The sequence below is a fragment of the Saccostrea cucullata genome, unplaced genomic scaffold (assembly GCF_032062105.1).
Source record: "Saccostrea cucullata isolate Sc308-1 unplaced genomic scaffold, CSIRO_AGI_Scuc_v1 ctg8752, whole genome shotgun sequence".
In the NCBI taxonomy this organism is placed as follows: Eukaryota; Metazoa; Mollusca; class Bivalvia; order Ostreida; family Ostreidae; genus Saccostrea; species Saccostrea cuccullata.
This window is the reverse complement of record NW_026931548.1, coordinates 20,014-41,818: the sequence shown is the minus strand read 5'-3', so window position 1 is coordinate 41,818 and position 21,805 is coordinate 20,014. Positions and strand designations below refer to the sequence as shown.

General features: G+C 33.4%; 2 protein-coding genes across 2 annotated transcripts; both read left to right on the top strand.

Moving 5' to 3' along the window:
* The first annotated feature begins 377 nt into the window (after positions 1-377).
* Positions 378-5,117, top strand: LOC134232951 (uncharacterized). Its single transcript, XM_062714946.1, has 5 exons — positions 378-438; positions 965-1,033; positions 1,428-1,490; positions 1,668-1,943; positions 4,774-5,117. Exons 3-5 carry the CDS (start codon positions 1,445-1,447, stop codon positions 5,115-5,117), a joined length of 666 nt encoding a protein of 221 aa, XP_062570930.1. The 5' UTR covers positions 378-438; positions 965-1,033; positions 1,428-1,444.
* A 1,875-nt stretch (positions 5,118-6,992) lies between these two features.
* On the top strand, positions 6,993-20,019 carry LOC134232952 (uncharacterized). Its single transcript, XM_062714948.1, has 5 exons — positions 6,993-7,068; positions 7,348-7,647; positions 16,604-16,840; positions 18,661-18,723; positions 19,949-20,019. The coding sequence occupies exons 1-5, from the start codon at positions 6,993-6,995 to the stop codon at positions 20,017-20,019; spliced, it is 747 nt and encodes a 248-aa protein (XP_062570932.1).
* Positions 20,020-21,805: the final 1,786 nt, after the last annotated feature.

Sequence of the window (21,805 nt, the reverse complement as noted above, 5' to 3'; positions counted from 1 at the left end):
GCTGCCATACGGGGGCATCAGTGTATCACTGACACATCTTGTTTACATCTACAGTTACTTTTGTATATAAGAAGCAATTCAGTACTGCAAAGTATATATTCAATCATGAACATGCATTTTGGTATTTGCTATTTGTTTTCAAAAATAAAATTTGTTTAAAAATTTGTGTTGGATTGATAACTTTTTAAAACTTTAAAAATATAATAATTAAGAACATGGCACCTGATCCAACCTCTGATGTTTTGGAGGTCCGTGTTTTCTCTGCTCCTATTTTGTATTGACTATTGGACTTTTGAGCTTGAATACTTTTTGCTATCTCCATAAACTTAATGTTAAATTTCATTTGTTGATGACATAGAACATTTTTTTAAGATCGGAGCCACCATACATCAGGAGTAAGCAGAAATTTGAACCAGAGACCTGTGTACACTCGCGAAGGTTACTTTATGTTTTATATTCATTAATATTCCCCTCTTTTTAAAATAATATTTCCAAATATTTTTTTTTTGTATTTCCTTAAGACTTTTTGTCATCCAAAATTAACTAAACGTAAGAAAATTTCATAAATTTAAACATACTTGTACTCAAAAGAATCAGGTTTTTTGCAATGGGGTATAAATAAACAGATTTTTATTCCATGAAATTTATGTTCCTTAGTTCCCCTGCAAATAAGAATAATTTTAAGCAGAATTTTACAGACCATCTGTATAACATTGAGAACATTTTAATTAAAATAACATAATTAAAAACAGTCAAATTAGGCAACTTATATTTAATTTTAAATGAGAAATGTTAGGGTTGTTTGTATTCAAAGCTTGTAAAGTAGTCATGATAATCGAAAAATTCAAGTTTTTCAAATATTTAACTTTAATAGCATGGTATTGATTACTACGAAAATAGGGATTTTTCATAAAAAGTTAAACGGTATTACTGTTCATGGGACTGATTTTGATTTCTTTTATAGATGGTTATAGTAGTACGTTTGAGAGTGATCCATCTATTTATCTATCTGCAAATATCCAACACCAAGAAGGTAATTCCTTGTATTATTGCAACTTTGCAATATAACATTTCTTCAAAGACAAAATCTTGTAAATTTTTGTTTTTCTTATTTACAAACTCTGTGCACATAATATTTTTAACAGACCATTCATCTTATCAACCTTTATAATATCAAATATATGTCGCACTATATAGAATTTTGGAGGATTTTTTTTATTAATGATGCTTACAACATGTTTGTCAGTTTATCTTTAATTTATTTAGCTTGTTAAAGTTTCTTTTCAAGTAAGTTGAAATTTTTCAATTGTGCCCCTTTCAAATACGATACTTATCAAAATAAGCTTAATGGAAAAAAAAGACAGAGGCTTGTTAATACGTCTTACACGAAATGATGAAGAGATTATACCAACAGGTATATTTTGCAGACAATGTTGAATCAGAAATGGAGACGGATGAGGATGTAGATGCAAAGGAAATGCTCTCTGACGGTAAATTCGTGGATATTGAAAATTATAAATAGTTTATTGATAATTATATCTTAAATAATTACAGTTTGTCAACAATATCCTTTTTCAATGTATAAATTATTTAAGAATATTTGCCTGTTTAATGAAAAATATTTTAAAGAAAAGAAAATTTACAATGTCAATAAGTCTATTTTACAGAGACAATGATTCGGCGAAATTATCGATACCTTAAAGATGAGATTGATCCAAAATACATAGTTGACGATCTCATTGAAAATAATATCATAACCGACAACGAAAAGGAAGAGATCTGCAACCCATATAAAGCCAGGCACAAAAGAATGGACATACTTTTGAAAATTCTTTTACGAAAATCCAGTTTTGAACATGGTTCTTTCTTATTAATAATGAAAAATCTTTACAAGCATGTGGCTGAAATTTTAGAAAAGACTACGGATTTCACCAAAAGAGACGGTACGTTGGAAAATATCTTTCTTCATAAATTTTTAGACCTGTTACGATAGCCTATTGGTAGAGCGTTTGCTTCGTGATATGCAGGCCTGGATTCGATTAAAATTCGCGGCGACGCATCAAACCTAATACGTAAACATAGGCAGTTACTGTTTTTTCGCCAAGCGCTTGGCATTATAAGTGAAAGTCATGAGTCCCTTTTCTAAGGAAGGAACTCTTTAAAATCATATGTAAGTTTTGAATGTTTTTAATATCCCAAAAAACCAAAATGAATTTGAATATACATATATACCGGCATATTGGACTCCAAAATTTCATAAGAATCCTTGCAAACAAAGATATGTAGGGGGTTCTAGTAAATGTTCAACCAAGCCTCTATCTTCACTCCTCACTAGGATAATAACAATAGTGAATAAAAACTTCAAGAGTACTGTGCAACAATATATTCAAAAAGTGGTGTGAATTAGATGTGGATACTTAAACATTCCAAGAAACTTTTGGTCAATTTGAAATCACAAGTTTTCACCAAAATCATCAGCTTTTTAAAAACTTACGACTTTTCAACTTAAAACACAACCATTCCCTACGATAAATTAATGTCCAGGCTTTTTGATATCATCGACAGCTGTTTTTCAATAAAAATGAAACTCGTAAATTTACTTACCTTGTTATTGGTCATTTGCAAGTTATTTTGTTAAAAAACATTCTGACTGTACACACAAGTATTCTGAAGTTGACATCAAAAAGATACTTCAGTTTCTGATTGACAATGTCTATATTCTTTTTGGAGACCATGTCTTCCAACAATCTATTGGAATTCTCATTGGTACCAATTGCGCTAATTGTTATTAGCAGACATATTTATGTATATAACTATTTATATAAAGCAGAATTTGTCCAAAATCTTATGCTCGACAAGAAGAAAATACTTGCTATGGCCTTCAACTCATTTAGATATATCGACAAAGTATTGTCAATTAACAATGGTAATTTCCATTCTTATGTCAATATGATATATCCTGGTGAGCTTGAGATAAATGATATCACAGAGTGTGACACATCTGTTTAATAATTGGATATTTTACTTGAGAAAGACGTGAATGGTAATCTAACAACCAAGCCCTATGATAAACGTGATGACTTTAACTTTTTCCTAGCTTATTTATACAGCGATATACATGTACCTTCATCACCTGCATACGGAATGTATATATCTCAGTTGATTCGATACGCAAGAGTATGCTCTACGTATGAACAATTTCCAAAACGAGGTATATTAATGACAAAAGAGTTGATGAAACAAGAATTTCAGCAGTCTCGTTTTAAGACATCATTTCGTATATTCTATGGTCGATGCAATGACCTTTTCAGCATATACAATTCATCATTAAGTTAAATGCTGACTAACGTTTTTCATACTAATTATTAGTTCATTATTTATACTCTGAATTGACGACGGATTTTTTCGTTATTTTCCGTTCATGACAAGGAGCACACGGCGGGAGTGACCAGTTTGCAGGGGATACTCATTCGTCCATGGTCCCTGATTCCAACTCCGATGTTTTGGAGGTCCGTGTTTGCTCTATTCCTATTTTGTTTTGTTTTATGGACTTTTGATCTTGAATACTGTTCGCTATCACCATATGTTTCGTTGTGAATAGTAAAGATAGGGGTCTGATAGAGTATTTGCTTGACCTGGCAATGTATCTTTGTTTGTAAAGATTTTTATGAAGTATAAGAATCCAGTATTGGCATATCGAAATCACCTCGGCTAATAAGGATATAAAAAGGACAACCATATAGAAATTCCAAAATATTATTGGAGGACCTCGTCTCCAAAAACCACATAGATATTATCAATTTATCATTGAGAAATTTAAACATCTATGAAATATGGAAGCTCCATGTCAATCTAAACAACACAAACCAGGAGCAGAGCAATTATGGACCTCTAAAACATAAGAGGAGGGATCAGGTGCCATGGAGGAGTGAGCATCCCTGTATATGTTTTGTAGAATCAGAATATTTTTGCTAAATGTCAAAATATACCAATTACAAGGTATGTTTTGTGTGTTCCATTTTTATTGAAAACGCATCTGTCTATAATGTCAGAGTCTTGACTTTAATTTTTCGTGGGGATTGGTTGTATTTAGTGTTGAAAATTCTTCTTTTCGATGCTACTGATTTGTTACCACTTTATGCTTTGAAATTTTCTTAAAGTATCCATATCTGATTGATACCGCTATTCAAAGAAATTTTTTAGCACATTCAGGTTTACTTTCACCACTGTTAATATTTGATGAGGTGTAATGAAAGAGGTTTGGAAGGACATTCTATAAAACCCGCCTTGGTTCTCTTTTTAAAGGATTTTATGGCGCTTAGAAATTCATTAAAGATAAAGTAACTCAAACTCACTGTTGTTGTTGAGAATGTTATAATTATTTCAATCTTATTACTTTCAAAAATTTCCTAAAAAAGAGAACTACGATTAGGTTTGAAAACCTTTAATAGAATTAAATCCAAGTCTCTCTAAAATTCAATTTTAATGATTGATTTTAAAGAAATAGATGGTTACCTGCCTTATTAACTGGGTGATGTACATATTGATCAGTTAATATCCTTTTTTATTTTATATGTGATGTATTTTATATGTGAATTATTGAAGATAGAGGTATATAATTAGACATTTCATAAAGTTCTTCACTTCAACCGTTAGATTTAATTAAATTTTTAATCAAATTTGAATTATTTTAGTTAATGTGTTAAAGCCACATACAACTAAACGCAAATATAGCAGTGGAATCATGAGTGTTTTAAAACAATTTGATTGTAGAAATGCAAGATCTTGGAAAATGGATTGACCGTATAAAACATTCCAAAAAATACCTTTCAAAAACGATCAGCCCCACCAGTACAGTTGATTTCCTTTTGCAAGAACTTCCCGAAAATGAGTTTTCTTTAGATATGCATGACAAGATTTTGCATGAAAATCGCACTGTGTGTGAGCAAGCGAATTTAGCACTTGATTTCATAATAGAGACAAGAATTTCATCAATTCTTTCTTGCTTTTTGGAATCTTTACCACATGCTCAACACAATAGAAGTGGAGAAGAGATAATTGCCTTACTGATGAAAGCAGGTATATGGTTTTTTTATTTGATTACTGTAGTTTCATAAAACTAATCCGTTGGATGCCAAGGGAACTTTTCTCCTTGATATGTGGGCATTATTTACTGTCTATAACGATATCAAAAATTAAAAAAATATGCAATCAATTTAATAATAAGATAAAGTAAAATTATGTACTCAGTACTTCTAAATTTTAATATAATAATAAATTTCTTGCAAATAATCAAAAATTGTACGTGGCACTCGTATAATGATTAATATTTTTCTGAAATGTTCATGCATCGCGTCGTTAACACATCATTAACATGTCTCCTTCAAACAGATTTTTTCGTAACTTGGCGAATTTTAACGGCCAGGGGGGTAAACTGTGTTAACAAGAATAACTTGTGTACGCAATTTAAGAAATAAGTACCTTGATAATTTGAGATAGCACGGTATGTTTTCAAAGACTTTTTTTTCAGATTTATTGTTAAATATATGGAAAATATTTTAATAGAAATCAATTAACAAATGTTAGGTATTAGATCTGACATTTTGAAATCATACTTTTGTTTATATAATTTTATAATTATAATGTTTAGCGGAAATATTTTTTCTTGATTGATTGATTGTATATTGTTCAACGAAGATTCATGCAAAGACATGGAGATCGATGTAAAATTCCAACAGTCATTTAATCCAAAGAAAAAAGCCTTACATGGTATGTAATATTTCTATTCTCAAATTTAATTTATGGCAGAAAGGTAACTATACTGATATTCCTTATAAAGCTATGTACAGAAACATTAAATTTAAAATATAACCTATATTATCCATTTGCCAATCCAATGAATTTTCCTGGAAAAAATGGAAAAGTTTTGATACGGAAAAACTCAGTAAATCATGAAAGCACTGCATAGAAGAGAAATATAAAATAGTTTAATAGTTTACCGTCTAATTACTTCTCTTCACAAGGTTAGTCATGTATTTAAGAAGCCATGTGCATGTATAAAATTACATAATGTTTCTTGTCAGGAATAGCCAAGGAATCCTGTTTCAGAGCTGTCGAGATATATGTTTGAATTCGATTTAACATATATATGTAGTCAAATTTGCAAAAATTCGGTAGACCAACTTTTGATTTTTTATTTAGAATTTATCTAGAATTACAAATTCGGCAAGCCTTTCATAGCAAATTTAATTCGTTATGATGAATTCAATAAATCTCTTATAACAGAAAAAATGGAATTACTGGAGATCACTAAATTTTCGCGACACCTTATTTTCCCGATATAGTCATTGACTCTTGATTAGCGAGACAAAATTTTCACGAATTGTGGTTATTGCTCTATAAAATCTTATGAAATACTATTATACGCGAGAATTTAATTTTTGCGAGCACACTGTCTCGCGTAATTACGCAAAAATAAAGTTCTCGCGAATAAAAAGTGATTTACAGTACTTTAGGGTTCATCATAATATGCTGGGTTTTGAAATGTTTCCATAAGGATTTCTTTTATTCGTAATACTTTGATCTTAATATTATAATATTGCATGAATGACATTGTGTTTAAGAATTATTTATTTGTAGTTAACTAATTTGATAAGATTCGGAACACATGTAAAAGTCGTCCGATTTTAATTTGAAAGTATCATATAAATGTAACAATTTACCTGAAGGCAATGTCTACACCACACCGTATTTCAACAGGTTCTACTATTAGAATGAGAATAGAAGGATCCAGAGATCTTGAAGAAGAAATAACAAATGAAATCAATACAGACACAAGGATTGAGGAAATTACAAATAAAATGCTTCACCTTAGCATAAAAAATGCTCATTTGGGATCAGTCGTTATAATAGTTAAACCATTGACTGAAAACGCCCTTCAGGTATTGGACAGCAACCGAGTCAAATTATTTCTTCAGGAACTGTTTTCTGATATGGATATTAAATTTCCCGAAGAAGGCCTGAACATTCGGGTTGAAGTTTTCATAGGATGTGATGAAAAATGTAAAAGTAAGAATATGCCAATATTTTCTATCTTAATGCTATCATATTGTCTATATTTTCTATCTTAATGCTATCATAATGTCTATATTTACAGTCAATACCGGAAATTATTGCCATTTTAAAGAATTTTATTTATACAAGAAAATTAAACGTACATTCAATTATTCAAGTTGTTGCATATCATTCTGACGAAAATACATATAAAGATCTTTTTAGCGTATTTAGCCAATAATCTTCAACTTTTATCACCGTATTCATTAATGTAGCCTATATTTTTAGTTTCAGGTGTTGAAGACATAAATATTTGTGAACTAGATGAAAACAAAGCATTGCTTTTAGATGAACTAGAACCACTGAGACTTGTGGAGAGTGAAAATATTAAAAGAATGCTAGATGATGATGAAATTCAGCAAATTGAATTACAGCATCAGCGTCGACAAAGGGTGACCGTATTTTTAGAAATGGTAGAGCAAAGGGGAAGAATAGGACTGGAGACACTTCTGCAGGAGCTTAAGTCAAAGAATGAAGAATATATTCTTAGTAAATGGGTTTCGAATAGCAAAATGTTGAACGCAACACAGAAAGGTATTTTATGCTGACTGACGTTTTTCATACTTAACTAATTGTTAGTTCATTAATTATACACTGAATTGACGACGGATTTGATATTTGATTTTGTATCGAAATTGATTGATTGATTGTATACTGTTTAACGTCCCTCTCCAGAATATTTCACTGATATGGAGACGTCACCATTGCTGGTGAAGGGCTGCAAATTTAGGCCTATGCTCGGCACTTACTGCCTTTGAGCAGGGAGGGATCTTTATCGTGCAACACCTGCTGTGACACGGGGCCTGGGTTTATACGGTCTCATCCGAAGGACCGCCCCATTTAGTCGCCTTGTACGATAAGCAAGGGGGTACTGAGGACCTATTCTAACCCGGATCCCCACGGGGTGTATCGAAATTGTATTGTATGTCCATTATATATACACTGAATTGACGACGGATTTTTCCGTTATTTCCCGATCATGACAAGTAACACGGCGGGTGTGACTGGCCGGCAGGGGATGCTCACTCCTCAATGGCACCTGATCTCACATCTCATGTTTTGGAGCTCCGTGTTTGCTCTGCTCCTATTTTGTATTGTTTTATGGACTTTGATATTGAGTACTGTTCGTTATCTCCATATACTTCATCGACACATTGAATCAAGCTTACATGAAATATATAGGGTTTTACGTTGCGGGTTTAAATCCGACTGCGGGACATTGAGACTCATTCTCTGGATGACACAGTATCAACTGAGGTCCCTTGTCGAAGTAGGTGTTTGCACATAAAAGATCCCTAACTATTCAATGGCCCTAAGTACAGATAAGTGTTATGTATGGGTCAGAATAACCCTAAATGCCAGCAAAGATCAATCACACAATTTAAACTTAACAATAATTTATTAACATTAATATATACAAATCATAAAGTACAAACTTAGCAAGAATCTAAAGATACATACATCAGAGTGTCCGTTGCTGCACACAATGTCCAGTGTAATTATATCCCAGTCTCTTTATACACCTGTACATCAATGTTACTTATACGACAAATTATTGTTTATGCATCGAATTGACAGGGTATTTATATAGTACTATAAATCTAGAAAATTCTAGAAGTTGTAAGTACATGATATTACTGGAAAGTTCTGGACATACACAAAGTTCAAGAATGTTCTTAAAAAAATGACCGAGCATGTTGACCACTCTGGAATGTTCAAGAAACTTAATGTTACTAATAATAGACATGATGAAACAATACAAATACAACACACCTCACAACACCTCCCCCCTTATAAAGTTTGAATGTCAATGAAAACTTATATTATTAAAATAAAATATATGTACATTAATACAAAATCTAATTTGTTCATGATACTCTGGACAAGGCATCTGCAATAACATTGCCTTTGCCTTTGATATGCTTAATTGTTATGTTGTATTCTTGTAACAACAAACTCCATCTAGTCAGTCTTTGATTTTTGTTTGACAATTTATGCAAAAATGTCAGGGGGTTGTGATCAGTATATACAAGAATTGGATGCAATGTAACATTCAGATAAACATCAAAATGCTGTAAGGCTAACAACAAAGCAAGGCATTCCTTTTCAATGGTGGAATACTTTTGTTGACATTTTGTAAGTTTCTTTGAAAAATAAGAAACAACTCTATCTACCTTATCACTATGTTCTTGAAACAAAGCTGCCCCGATTCCAACATCACTAGCGTCAACAGTAAGCTTAAATTGCTTAGAAAAATCTGGAGTTGACAGAACTGGGTTGCTCATAAGGACAGATTTGATTTTATGAAAGGATTTTTCACAATCCTTTGTCCATTCAAAGTTAACCCTCTTTTGTAAAAGATTTGTAAGTGGACTAACTACTGAGGAAAAATTTGGACAAAATTTTCTGTAAAATCTAGCCATGCCCAAAAACCTCATTAATTCTTTCTTGTTTGTAGGAATCGGGAACTTTGCAATAGCTTCCACTTTAGCCATTATGGGTGTAACATAACCTTGACCTACTTTATGACCTAAATACTCTACATAAGCATGACAAAATTCACTCTTTTCAAGATTCACAGTTAAATTTGCTTTAGCTAAAATGTCAAATAAAGTACGCATGATTCGGATATGTTCGTCCCATGTGTTGCTGTATATGATGACATCCTCAATGTAGGCCTCGCATCCCTCAAGGTCTTGAAGAAGGGAGTGAATCATCCTTTGGAATGTAGCCGGTGCGTTTTTCATGCCGAAAGGCATTACTTTATACTGGTAAAGTCCATCTGGTGTAGCAAAAGCAGATATTTCTTTTGATCTTTCTGTTAACGGCACTTGCCAGTGTCCTTTCAACAGGTCAAATTTACTGACAAATTTCGCGTTTCCAATGTTGTCAATACAGTCATCGATTCTAGGTATCGGATATGAATCAGTTTTGGTAACAGAATTCACCTTTCTAAAGCCTGTACATAATCGGTAGGAACCGTCCTGTTTTGGTACAAGAATACACGGTGAGCTCCAATCACTTTTACTAGGTTCAACAATGTCATTGTCCAACATGTACTGCACTTCCCTTCTTAGGTACTGCAATTTTATTGGATTGAGACGGTACGGATGTTGTTTGATAGGCAGAGCGTCGCCAACTATGACATCATGACAAGCTGCATTAGTTTTCTTTGGAACATACGAAAAGATTTGATGATACTCATTCATCAAGTTTTTAACTTGTTCTTTTTGGTGAATGTTCAGATGTCCAAGTTTGGCTTCAAAATCAGCCAAAATTTCTGAGTTTTTCAAGCAGACACTCTGATTACAATCTTCCTCATTCATTTCTACACTCGTATCACTTTCAATATAATTTTGAACAGTCTTAGCATTGGCTAAAGTGGAAACTGGTTTCACAGAATTTCGGTCACACCTTTCAAAATACTCTTTCAACATGTTAATGTGACAAACCCGTTTCTCTTTACGTCGACCTGGTGTCTTAACTACATAGTTTACATCACTAATCTTGCTTTCAATTTCATAAGGGCCATAAAATTTGGCCTGTAAAGGATGACCAGGAATAGGTAAAAATACAAGAACCTTATCACCTGGTTTAAATATCCTATTTCTGGCATCTTTGTCATACCACATTTTCATTTTCAACTGAGAACTCTTCAAATTTTCTTGTGCTAATTTACAAGCATTGTAAAGTTTTTTCTTTGAAAGCAGACACATAATCTAAAAGATTTAGATCACTAGTCTCAGTCAGCCACTTTTCCTTCAACAATTTCAAAGGACCTCTCACCGTATGACCAAACACCAATTCAAAAGGACTGAACCCAAGAGACTCCTGGACTGCCTCTCGTGCAGCAAATAGTACAAGATGAACCCCATCATCCCAGTCTTTCTCATACTGATAACAATAGGTCTTCAGCATTGTTTTTAGGGTTTGATGAAAACGTTCTAGCGCTCCCTGGGACTCAGGATGATAAGCAGTTGATCTATACTGCCTAATACCCAACTCATGCATAACTTGCTGGAACAATCCTGACATAAAATTTGAGCCTTCATCCGACTGAATTGCCTTAGGTGCTCCTACAAAACTGAAAAACTTGGTTAGGGCCTTAACTATGCTCTTTGCCTTTATATTACTACGAGGTATGGCTTCAGGAAATCGAGTGGATGTACACATAATGGTAAGTAAATACTGGTTCCCAGATCTAGTCCTAGGCAAAGGTCCTACACAATCCACCAATACTCGACTAAACGGCTCTTCAAAAGCAGGAATGGTTTGGAGAGGAGCAGATGGTATCTTCTGATTCGGTTTACCTACCATCTGACAAACATGACATGACTTGCAAAACTTCGAAACATCCTTTCTTAGCTTAGGCCAATGAAAATGACTTAAAATCCTATTATAAGTCTTATTGACACCTAAATGACCTGCCATAGGTGTATCGTGAGCTAAACGCATGACATCTCGACGATAAGCAGCTGGAACCACTATCTGGTGAACAACACGCCACATTTCATCTGGGGAAGCGTCAGGTGGTCACCATTTTCGCATAAGGATACCATCTTTCATATAGAAACACTCTCCAACTTTAGTGGTCTCTTCTGGTGGAAGTGCCCTCTTACTAAGTTGAATGATATCTGGGTCTTTATGTTGTGCTGAAAGTAACTGCTCTCGGCTTATGATATCCTTGCCTTGGCTTTCTGGTAGATTTAACTCATCTTCATCACCACTAAATTTTGATAAAGGTTCATTCGTCACCGACTTCTTGATATTGTGTGGTTCCATGCTTGATTGAGTGCCTTCAAGGTCAGATAAGAAAGTGTCATTCAAATCAATATCAATAGAGGAATTCGTCTCGTCAAAGGCTTGAGTACGGTCTGCCTCCATTTCTCGTCCTCTGGCCATCGCTCTAGTAACAGCACAGGCTGGATAAATGTCATCATCTTCATCATCGCACATGACATTGGAAGTGATTTTCTCACAAACTATAGGATCTGGTACAACTTTTCCACCAGCTAAATCGTTGCCTAGCAACAAAGAAATGCCTGGAACGGGAAGAGTAGGTCAAACTCCTACGATAACAGGTCCAGTAACTAAATCTGACTTCAAGCTAATTCTATGCAGGGGAACATCAATGACGCCTAGCTCCACACCCTGTAATAAAACTGATCCACCAGTAGAAGTCTGCTCAGACAAAGGAAGCACGCCCTCTCACAATAACGTCTGTGCAGCACCAGTATCTCTCAAAATCTGGACAGGTTTAATTTCGCTAGAGTCACCGAGTGAAACAAATCCCTGAGACATAAAAAGCTTATAATCCTCCATAGAATCAATAGAACCGGACTGTGAACCCTGGACATCAGGAGTGTCAGAACAAATCGAAACTAAATCTTCTCTATCACCTCTAACTGCCGCACAAGCATGTGGTTGAGTTTTATCAAAATCATTTTTTCTCTTAAGTTTAAAGCATTCACTGATCAAATGACCTTTTTTCTTACAATAACTACAAGTAGGAAGCGACCCTATTCCAGAAGATCCTTCAACACGTCCTGGACCGGATTTAGAACTTGGGATGAAGACTGGAGACTTGTGCAAGACTGAGACCCTGAACCACTCTTTTTATATGTGTCTGAATTGGTAGGATTACTGCTAGTCTGTGATCTTGATACAAAATTCTTTTTATGAGACAGAGCATAAGTATCAGATATGACTGCTGCCTCTTCAAGAGTTTTCACATTCTTATCTTCTAAATGTGTTTTCAAATCTTGAGGAACACATTCCTTAAACTCTTCTACCAGGATGACTTGGCGCAAATTAGCAAAAGTTTTATCAAGTTTCTTAGATCTAAACCAGTGATCGAATAAATCTTCTTTCTCACGTGAAAATTCAACAAATGTTTGATTATCAAACTTTCTATACTTTCTGAACTTTTGTCTATATGCTTCAGGTACTAATTCATAGGCTTTTAATATTGCTGCTTTGACCTTCTCATCGTCTGAACTCTCAACTACCCCTAGTGCAGAGTATACCTCAGCTGCTTTGCCAACCAGTACACTTTGTAACATCGTTGACCAAACATTTTGTGGCCATTTAAGATTCTCTGCGACTTTTTCGAATTGAGGAAAATATTTGTCTCCAGATTTTTCTTGAAATTTTGGAACTAACCTAATATTTTTTGCTGCGTCAAATTCATTCTTGACAAATGACGGTTCTGGTTGGTGCTGTAATCTTAATTTCTCTAACTCAAAGTTCATTTCACGCTCTTTTTCTCGCTCTTCTCTTTCTGCTGCTAATTTGTCTAATTCAAATTTCCGTTCACGCTCTCGTTCTTCTCTTTCTCTTTCTCGATCTTCTCTTTCTAATTTTTCTCTTTCAAATCGCATTTTCTCTAACTCTACTTGAAACTGATATTCTGCCATTTTATAAGAGCCTAACTCTGATTTAACTGTATATTCTGAAAGATCGTAGTTTTTAAAAGATGTTTTCTTCTACTAGTTTGTTTGCAACCTTTATTCTAATGTCTTGCTTTTTCTGAGAGGATTTAACATCTATCCCAAAATGCAAACCTAATGCGATCAAGTCATCCTTTTTTAACGTATCAAAAACCTGAACACTTGGTGAATTTAGAAAGTCTGTGACCGAAAATACCATGTTGATTTCTGCTGGCTTATAATTTAATTTAAAGTTTCAATTAACAAAATTCTGACAATAAACTGCAAAATTGAAAGAAATTCTTTATCCCGGACGAGCCCCCAATTCTGTTATGTATGGGTCAGAATAACCCTAAATGCCAGCAAAGATCAATCACACAATTTAAACTTAACAATAATTTATTAACATTAATATATACAAATCATAAAGTACAAACTTAGCAAGAATCTAAAAATACATACATCAGAGTGTCCGTTGCTGCACACAATGTCCAGTGTAATTATATCCCAGTCTCTTTATACACCTGTACATCAATGTTACTTATACGACAAATTATTGTTTATGCATCGAATTGACAGGGTATTTATATAGTACTATAAATCTAGAAAATTCTAGAAGTTGTAAGTACATGATATTACTGAAAAGTTCTGGATATACACAAAGTTCAAGAATGTTCTTAAAAAAATGACCGAGCATGTTGACCACTCTGGAATGTTCAAGAAACTTAATGTTACTAATATTAGACATGATGAAACAATACAAATACAACACACCTCACAACATAAGAAATAAATTTAATTGCGGGTTTCGACCGGCAAGTACTGGCCTATCAATAACTAGCAAGTAAAGAATCCTAGAAGCAGAAGGGAAGTTAAAAAATCAAACAGGCTTCCTATTAGATTTTTTCCCTCAGAGAGATGCACTCTCGAAGTCATTGTGTTTTAAGAATTGTTATCATGTCAACTCCTATGGCAATACAGAAATCCAGCAGGCCTGCTTATGAAAATTTTCTAAGATATGTCTTAAGACATGTCTTTGGATATTTCTTAGGATATATCTTAGGCACATCTTAAGATACGTCTTGGGGTGTAAAATGAAAGTATCTTAGGATTATCCTAAGTTAAGATGTCGTAAATTCCACCTTAGGCATTTTCTTCTTTTTCTTTTTTGTAAATGAAGCACTACAAGAAGTCCCTATTTCAAGTTACCATCATATGTAGATGTGTGTGTGGGGGGGGGGGGTAAGCTCCCTTTAGTTCTTTAAAAGACTTTACTTGTTTTTTACTTTTTTAGAAAAAAACAATCGAATGAAATTTTGATCCGCTTGCATACTCCTACGCTTAGGGTAGCGACTAGCGAGTATGCGAGCAAATCTAGCATCTAAAGTCATATGCGAATACTATTTTGTATAATTACAAGAGGCATATGGGCCTTATAGGTCACCTGAGCATCATGCAACAACTTTCCAGTGATTGAATTTGATTCATGTTTTAAGCCAGATACTATGGCATTCACAATTTTGAAAGAGGCACCACTGATCATCATAACTATACACTTAGCAATTGCTTAGTCTGGTTACTTAATACCTAAAGGCAGGGTAGGGGAACAAAAAATGCATTTCAACTAATCAGTAATATTCAGCAATAATCAGAAGTGCCCCTACCACACAAGAATCCCTGACCCTTAGACCTAGGTCCACACATTTTTGAAAAGGCACCCTTGCTTTTCAAAAATATTTGATTAATACCAAGGATCAGATTTCAAACAATTAATTCATTTTCAATATATAAGTACAGCCCCCTGTATATGGTACCTCTGACCCGAGGGCCTTGAAATTCACAATTCTCGAAAATTAGGGCCCTTGCTCATAATAACTATATAGGTAGTTCAAATGCTTGATACCCAGGACCAGAGAATACAATTTTCAAATATTTAATGTATTTTCACTACATAATCAACAGAGCCCCGCTTTAACACCAGAACTGCTGACCCTGGGGCCATAAAATCACAATTTTGGAAGAGGCACTCTTGCTCATCATAACTATGTACTTAGTTAGTTATTTAATACCTAGGAGCAGGGAAGAAAATTTTCAAAGAATTGAAGTATTTTCACTATATAATCAATAGAGCCCCGCCCTAACACCAGAAACCCTGACCCTTGGGCCAGAAAATTCACAATTTTGGTAGGGGCTCTCTTGGTCATCATAACTATGTACTTAGTTATTCATTTAATACCCAGGAGCAGAGAAGATTTTCAAAGAAATAATGCATTTTCACTATATACTCCTCTAAGCCCCACCCTAGCACTAAAACCCCTGACCCCAGGGCCATAAATTTCATAATTTTGGTAGAAGACTCATTGCTTATTACAATCATGCAAACAGATTGACTGCTTGATGTCCAGGTGTAAAGAAGAAGATTTTTAAAGATTGCATTAATTTTAGTGGTTTTTGCCCCACCCCTCAGGCCCCAGAGGGGAGGGATCATGAAATTCACAATTTTTGTTTCCCTTCACTCATAAATGCTTTATGCCAAATTTGGTTAAAATTGGTTCAGTGGTTGCAGAGAAGAAGCTGAAAATGTTTAAATGTTAACGCACTGAAACCAACGCATCTTAAAGTCAATTAAGATATGACTTAAGACATGTCCGAGGTCGTCTTAAAGTAAAGACTAAGATTAGGAGGTCTCCTAATATAGGACAGCTTCGATGGACTCACTTAAGACTAGGATATGTCGTAAGACCGTCTGAAGATATTTCTTAGTCCTAATATTTAAGATAGCTTCATAAGCATGCCTGCTGGCGTTTAGGGTCTCATTCGAAAGATCCATGACTTTCTTACCATAAACGCCCTACCACTCGGTTCTTTTATTTTACTTTTGGTCCGACACCTTTTTCGGATCTTCCAAAGCAAAACATTGACTTTGTCATTATAATCAGATGGGGGACTGGGGAAGGTATCATTCGAGGAGCTCAGAGGAACCAGTACTTACCTCTAGTTTCTGTTACACTTTTGTAGTTTTTTTTTATATGACTACAACAAACCAAACATTTTTCCCATAGAGAATCTTCGAAGATGTATTTTGGAAAACTTCGAAAAGATAGCTGATGACATAGACGAAACGATAAGTTCCTTGACGATTAAAGCTCAAGACGAGAGATCATACAAAAGTGGCAATTTTGTGCTCAGTCAGGCATTGAAATGTGATAAAACTCTCGTTCGATTTTACTGTGCAGCAAAAGGAACACGTATAGAACGTCTTACAAGGAGTGCCCCTGCCAGACTGGGAAGGAGAAAAAGTATGTAAACCAAAGAAAAAAATCAATATGTTGAAAAAATTCGATGATAAGCAATTTTTATTTAAATTGTTAAAATCTCCGCAACACTCTGACTTATACGCGAATACTACTGATACTGGTTGGAGAAAAATGCATAAAGCAACTGGTTTTCCAGTGGCATGAAAAATGTAGAAAAAAAGAACTTTTATTGAAATTAATAAAAGGTGTGGCCGCCTTTTGGAGGGCCTTTTTTCCTCGTAGACAAATTAAGCGTTAATGTAAATTGACCGCAGATGTACTGTGCTTGACCTTGCTACTGAAATTGGAACATCATATGAAAAATTGGGGAGTATTTTTGTAATATGAGTGTAATATGAAGATAATTCGGTGCGTAAAAAAAAAGAATGGAGAATAGGGCAGCATTCTGTAGAATTACTTAACCGAATTTGACATTAGGACGAGATGCCTATGTAACGTGACGTGACCTACTTAACTTTGCGTTACGTCGAAGTCTCCTCTTGCTTTTATAACTTTATCGTGTGACCAATTATTGGTAATTTGAACGTGGTGAAATTTTCCAGCATTGTGGATATTGACTCTTTAATATAAATATGCCTATTAATTGCTTTCATCAAATCATGATAAAATTTATGAAAGAAATTCAACGAACTTTTGGATCAACTATCGTACTTATGCTAAGGTATATTATACGTATTCAAAAATAAAATAACTCTTTCATTTTTGAATTTATTCAGTAGGATCATCAAATAGATTTCCTGGAATGAGGAACTACAAGAATCTTTTGAAGAAAATTAGAACTCGTGGATATATATTTTCTGTTGCCCCGAAAAGTAAGAATTCGTTTTTTAAACATTGATTCTACATCAGATTCAGATTCTTTCAAGCAATAATGGCTTTATAAAATGATTTTTAAAAAAAAACTTTTCAATTTCTCGTGATTTTCTAGAAAGCACAGTTTCAGAACAGTCAACAAGAAGGCCCACGAGGGAAAGTCTTTTCACAAATCTATCTTCAAAGGTGTTATTTCCTATTTACGTGTTTCCTGTCTTTGGTTGAAACAAAATATCTGTTATTATTTTATCTTGGATATTGATATATATCAATTTATTATTATTTCATTTTTACAGACGCATTTCTCCGCTACGGATAATGACATTGCGATTACCCATTCCCCTCTCATAATTAGTCGTTATGCAAATTGGAAACCGAACGAAGGACGTATGTGCTACCTCATTGTCTTGACACATTTATTATTGATGAAAAATCCTTTATCCAGTTATTGCAATACGAATCATTTTCTTCGATATGAGTTGGTTCTTGATTTTAAAAAATCTCTTTATATGAGTAAGCTTAAGTTTATAATTTAAATAAATATTTAAAAATAAGATACTAGTAAGAAATTTCTTTCTCATTTTTCATCTTTATTTCAAAAGTAGGTGGAAGTATGACAAAATGTGAGGATAAACTGCCTAATCCACGGTCTTCAAGGACAGTTTTTTACCCAAAAGCCTTGGTAATTGGTGGTAATATTAATTTCAGTAATGGACTTAATTTTCTTGTCAGATACCAGCGGAAAAATTAATTAGAACGGCATAAAGTCTTGAATTGGTAATTTTCTATATAAAGAATGGTAACATTTGAAGTTTTAGTTTAAATAAATAATGCTTATCCATTCCTCAGGGGGAAAAGAAGCGATTATATCCAAAAAGGCAAAAAGGTAAAATTGATTAGAAATTCTCTCTTTTTAATGAAAGTTCACATATTATTAATATGATTATTCTCCCACTCGTTGATGGCCTTTTTTATCTTGATCTTTGTAGAACCAGACGACAATCATACACGTTCCCATCCACTTAGTAACAGAGATGCTCTTAAGTATGATGGTACGTGAAGGCAAATGACTGATAAACAGATTTATATAAAGTGGTACATAACATGAATAAGTTGGTTTTTTTCTTTTGTTTTTATGATTTTCTTTGTCCTGAGTAATGGATTTTGGGATTACACATGTATATACTTTAAAAAAATATAGAGGTTAACTTGTATATATGGTCTAATAAATGCATAGTATATAACTATTTTTTCATCAGGAATTTTCGAGGAAAGCAATTCACAACCATGGAGGTTTCAACCGGTTAGTATAAGTAATGTATTAATACCTAATACACATGACACATCTTGACAGAAATCAAATAAACATTTACATCAATCTAAAAATTTAGTTTTTTTATCAAAGATTTTTAAATATAACATTTAAAAACGTTCAAATTTAAACAATTTATCAACAATATATGAATGTGATAAACAAAATGATTAGGTTTAAACTTTTTATATTATAATTATGGTTAAACTGGCAAAGAGGTACGTTCACTGACTCCATGAAATGACCCTGTCTATATTCCAATGATCAAGTCCGAATGTCCTGTTTCAAAAATCAACAGAAGGGACTGTGTGCTTTCATTTCCTATTAAAAATATCTAGAGTCCAATTAATGAAAAATAGGCTTTGTGAAGCAGTCATGTTCTTGAATTTTGAAGAGAATGAGTGATTGAGTGATTTTGAGCATCTTCAACTAATGATAATAATTCGACTCCAGCCTGAGATCCAAAAAAAAAAAAAAGATGGATTAAAATAAAATTAAACATTTTGGATCAGAGGTTGGGGGCTATGTAAGATACACATGAACAGCTTACACATTTAGCCAATTTTAAACTTTTTAAAAAAGATTTCAAGAAAATGACACAATTCATGACGTCATAATTTATGGACTCGTGAGAAAACTACGTTTACATATTTTTAATTGTAAGACAGTCAGAGTTTAAATGAAATTTAGCATGTTATATTTTCAACTAAAACTGATCAGTTCTGACGTTTCGGAACAGATATGGCCAAAACAGGCCCTAAGTGAAACTTGTTCTTTCAAGTATTAGAGTAAAAACAAAGATTGCTTATTCATTCCGCAGGATGGAAAGCAGAAATTTCATTTTCGAGGAAAAGAACAAGGTATGACTTCATTAGACATTCTCTAAATAATGAAAGCTACTTACAGTATATATTATAAAACCCTTCCTTGTAAGTAACTTTTATATCTTTATTTGTTCATTGTAGAATATGATCACAATGAAACGCGGACTTATCCACTCAGTGGCAGAAATGAACGTATGTATGATGATACGTGAAGGCAAATAACTGATAAAAGATTTCTATTTAGTGGTACAAGTACTTAAGTTGTTTTGTCTCATCTATTTCTTTCATTTTCATGACTCTCTTTTTTTTGTCTTGAATACAGTGAACTAGTAAGTTGGTTAATTATATTTGCTCAAATAAATGCAGAAAAAACACAAAATCTCTTGGAGTTAAAGGGTTAACTAATGTTTTTTTTTTCAGGAATTATCAATGGAAGAATGTTATCATCATGGAGGTCTCATCCGGTTAGTATTAATAATGACATTAAACAGAGTACTTAATACAAAGCAAATCGTTTTTATAAACAGGTAGTCTTTACATCAATTAAACTAACATTCACATAAATCCACTAGTTTATTTACATGTATTTTTAAAATCAAATATATTTTTAAATTCATAAATACAAATAAAATTTGTTCTAGCATATGATTTTTGTGCCACTATAACTGCAAAATTGCTTCTCCGTTTGCTTAAAAAAATCAGCATATTTCTCAACATAGACGGTTAAATTAAGAAGAAATGATACAAACAAAAAAATGGATGCCTAGTTGGTATATATTTTTTTTTTACCTAATTTCATTGCAAATGATGCAAATTATAGATTTCGAGAAGATAAAGAAATTGTAAACCTTCTGTGATGTTCACAATTACACCCTTCTGAAACTATCCTTAGTATTCTATACAAATATTTTTCATATTCCATGTTAGTGCAACTTTGAATAAAAAATTAAAAATTACGCGGTGAAATTTTTATTTTATTCACTTAAACATGACCCAAGTTATTATTTTTAAAATTATTGACAAAAGATTGCATCATCTGTCGTTAAATGTATAGGTTCTTGAAGATCACTTGCCATTGCTGAAAAATGAAGAAGTCGAGAAAGAAGCACGGTTTAAAGGTAATGGACTTTTGCTTTATTCAACTTAAAACAAAAAATAACAGCATTGCTTGGAAATTCTCAATTAGTACCTATTCTTCGTATTTTTCTCAAACACGTTTCAAAAAATTATATTTGCATTTTCACTGCTCTCTCCCACTATGAACGTGTAGTCATCACCTGCGTTCATAGGAGTTTAGACGCAACTGCTTCTAGCTAGCGCGCATCATGGAATATGCCAGCAGAGCAACTGCTTTTCATAACGCCATGTTCGCTGAATAACGTTGTTTATTTCTTAAGTAAATTGACCTTCCAGCAGTCATTTAAAATCGCATCCTAAATTTACCTAACGTACGTGTTTGTAGTAAAAAAAAACGTAGTAGACCATCATGCTTTTCGACTCATTCAAGAGATTGGACCATTGTTTGCTGTGAGCATGAGAGATCACGTGATCATAAATATTTCAATAAGAGGCGGTTTAATATCCGACTCGGAAAGAAAATAATTTTTATCAAATGACATTTCATAACTTTTAAAAGTGATGGAACGGAATTGTCTTATTTGCAGAAAGTATATAAAGTAATGAGACACCACTTATATTTATTTCTTTAAAAATAAAACACTAGTACGGCATTTATATCTTTAAGTGTCTTAAAGAATATTTGAGAATAAATCAAAGGGGTGAGGCATATATGTACGCCACGTATAATATATTTTACTGCTGAAGAAATAAGTTTTGGATTCATGGCACCTCATCCAAAAACTGGTATTTTTAGAGGTCCTTGTTTGCTTTACTTTCTATCTGAATTGTTTTAATGGAGTTAAAAATGTGATTACTGTTCCTTATATTGTATTTCATTATACTGCTCTTAAACTGTTTTAAGAACCATGAGTGAAATAC

Bases quoted from the DNA above. Each gene is read 5' to 3' on its own strand.
- LOC134232951 (XM_062714946.1), top strand. From the start codon at position 1,445: ATGGAGACGGATGAGGATGTAGATGCAAAGGAAATGCTCTCTGACG. The intron at 1,491-1,667 runs GTAAATTCGTGG...TCTATTTTACAG, and splicing joins AAAGGAAATGCTCTCTGACG to AGACAATGATTCGGCGAAAT. The intron at 1,944-4,773 runs GTACGTTGGAAA...ATTTGATTGTAG, and splicing joins GGATTTCACCAAAAGAGACG to AAATGCAAGATCTTGGAAAA.
- LOC134232952 (XM_062714948.1), top strand. From the start codon at position 6,993: ATGGATATTAAATTTCCCGAAGAAGGCCTGAACATTCGGGTTGAAGTT. The intron at 7,069-7,347 runs GTAAGAATATGC...TTTTAGTTTCAG, and splicing joins ATGTGATGAAAAATGTAAAA to GTGTTGAAGACATAAATATT. The intron at 16,841-18,660 runs GTATGTAAACCA...TGATCTTTGTAG, and splicing joins CAGACTGGGAAGGAGAAAAA to AACCAGACGACAATCATACA.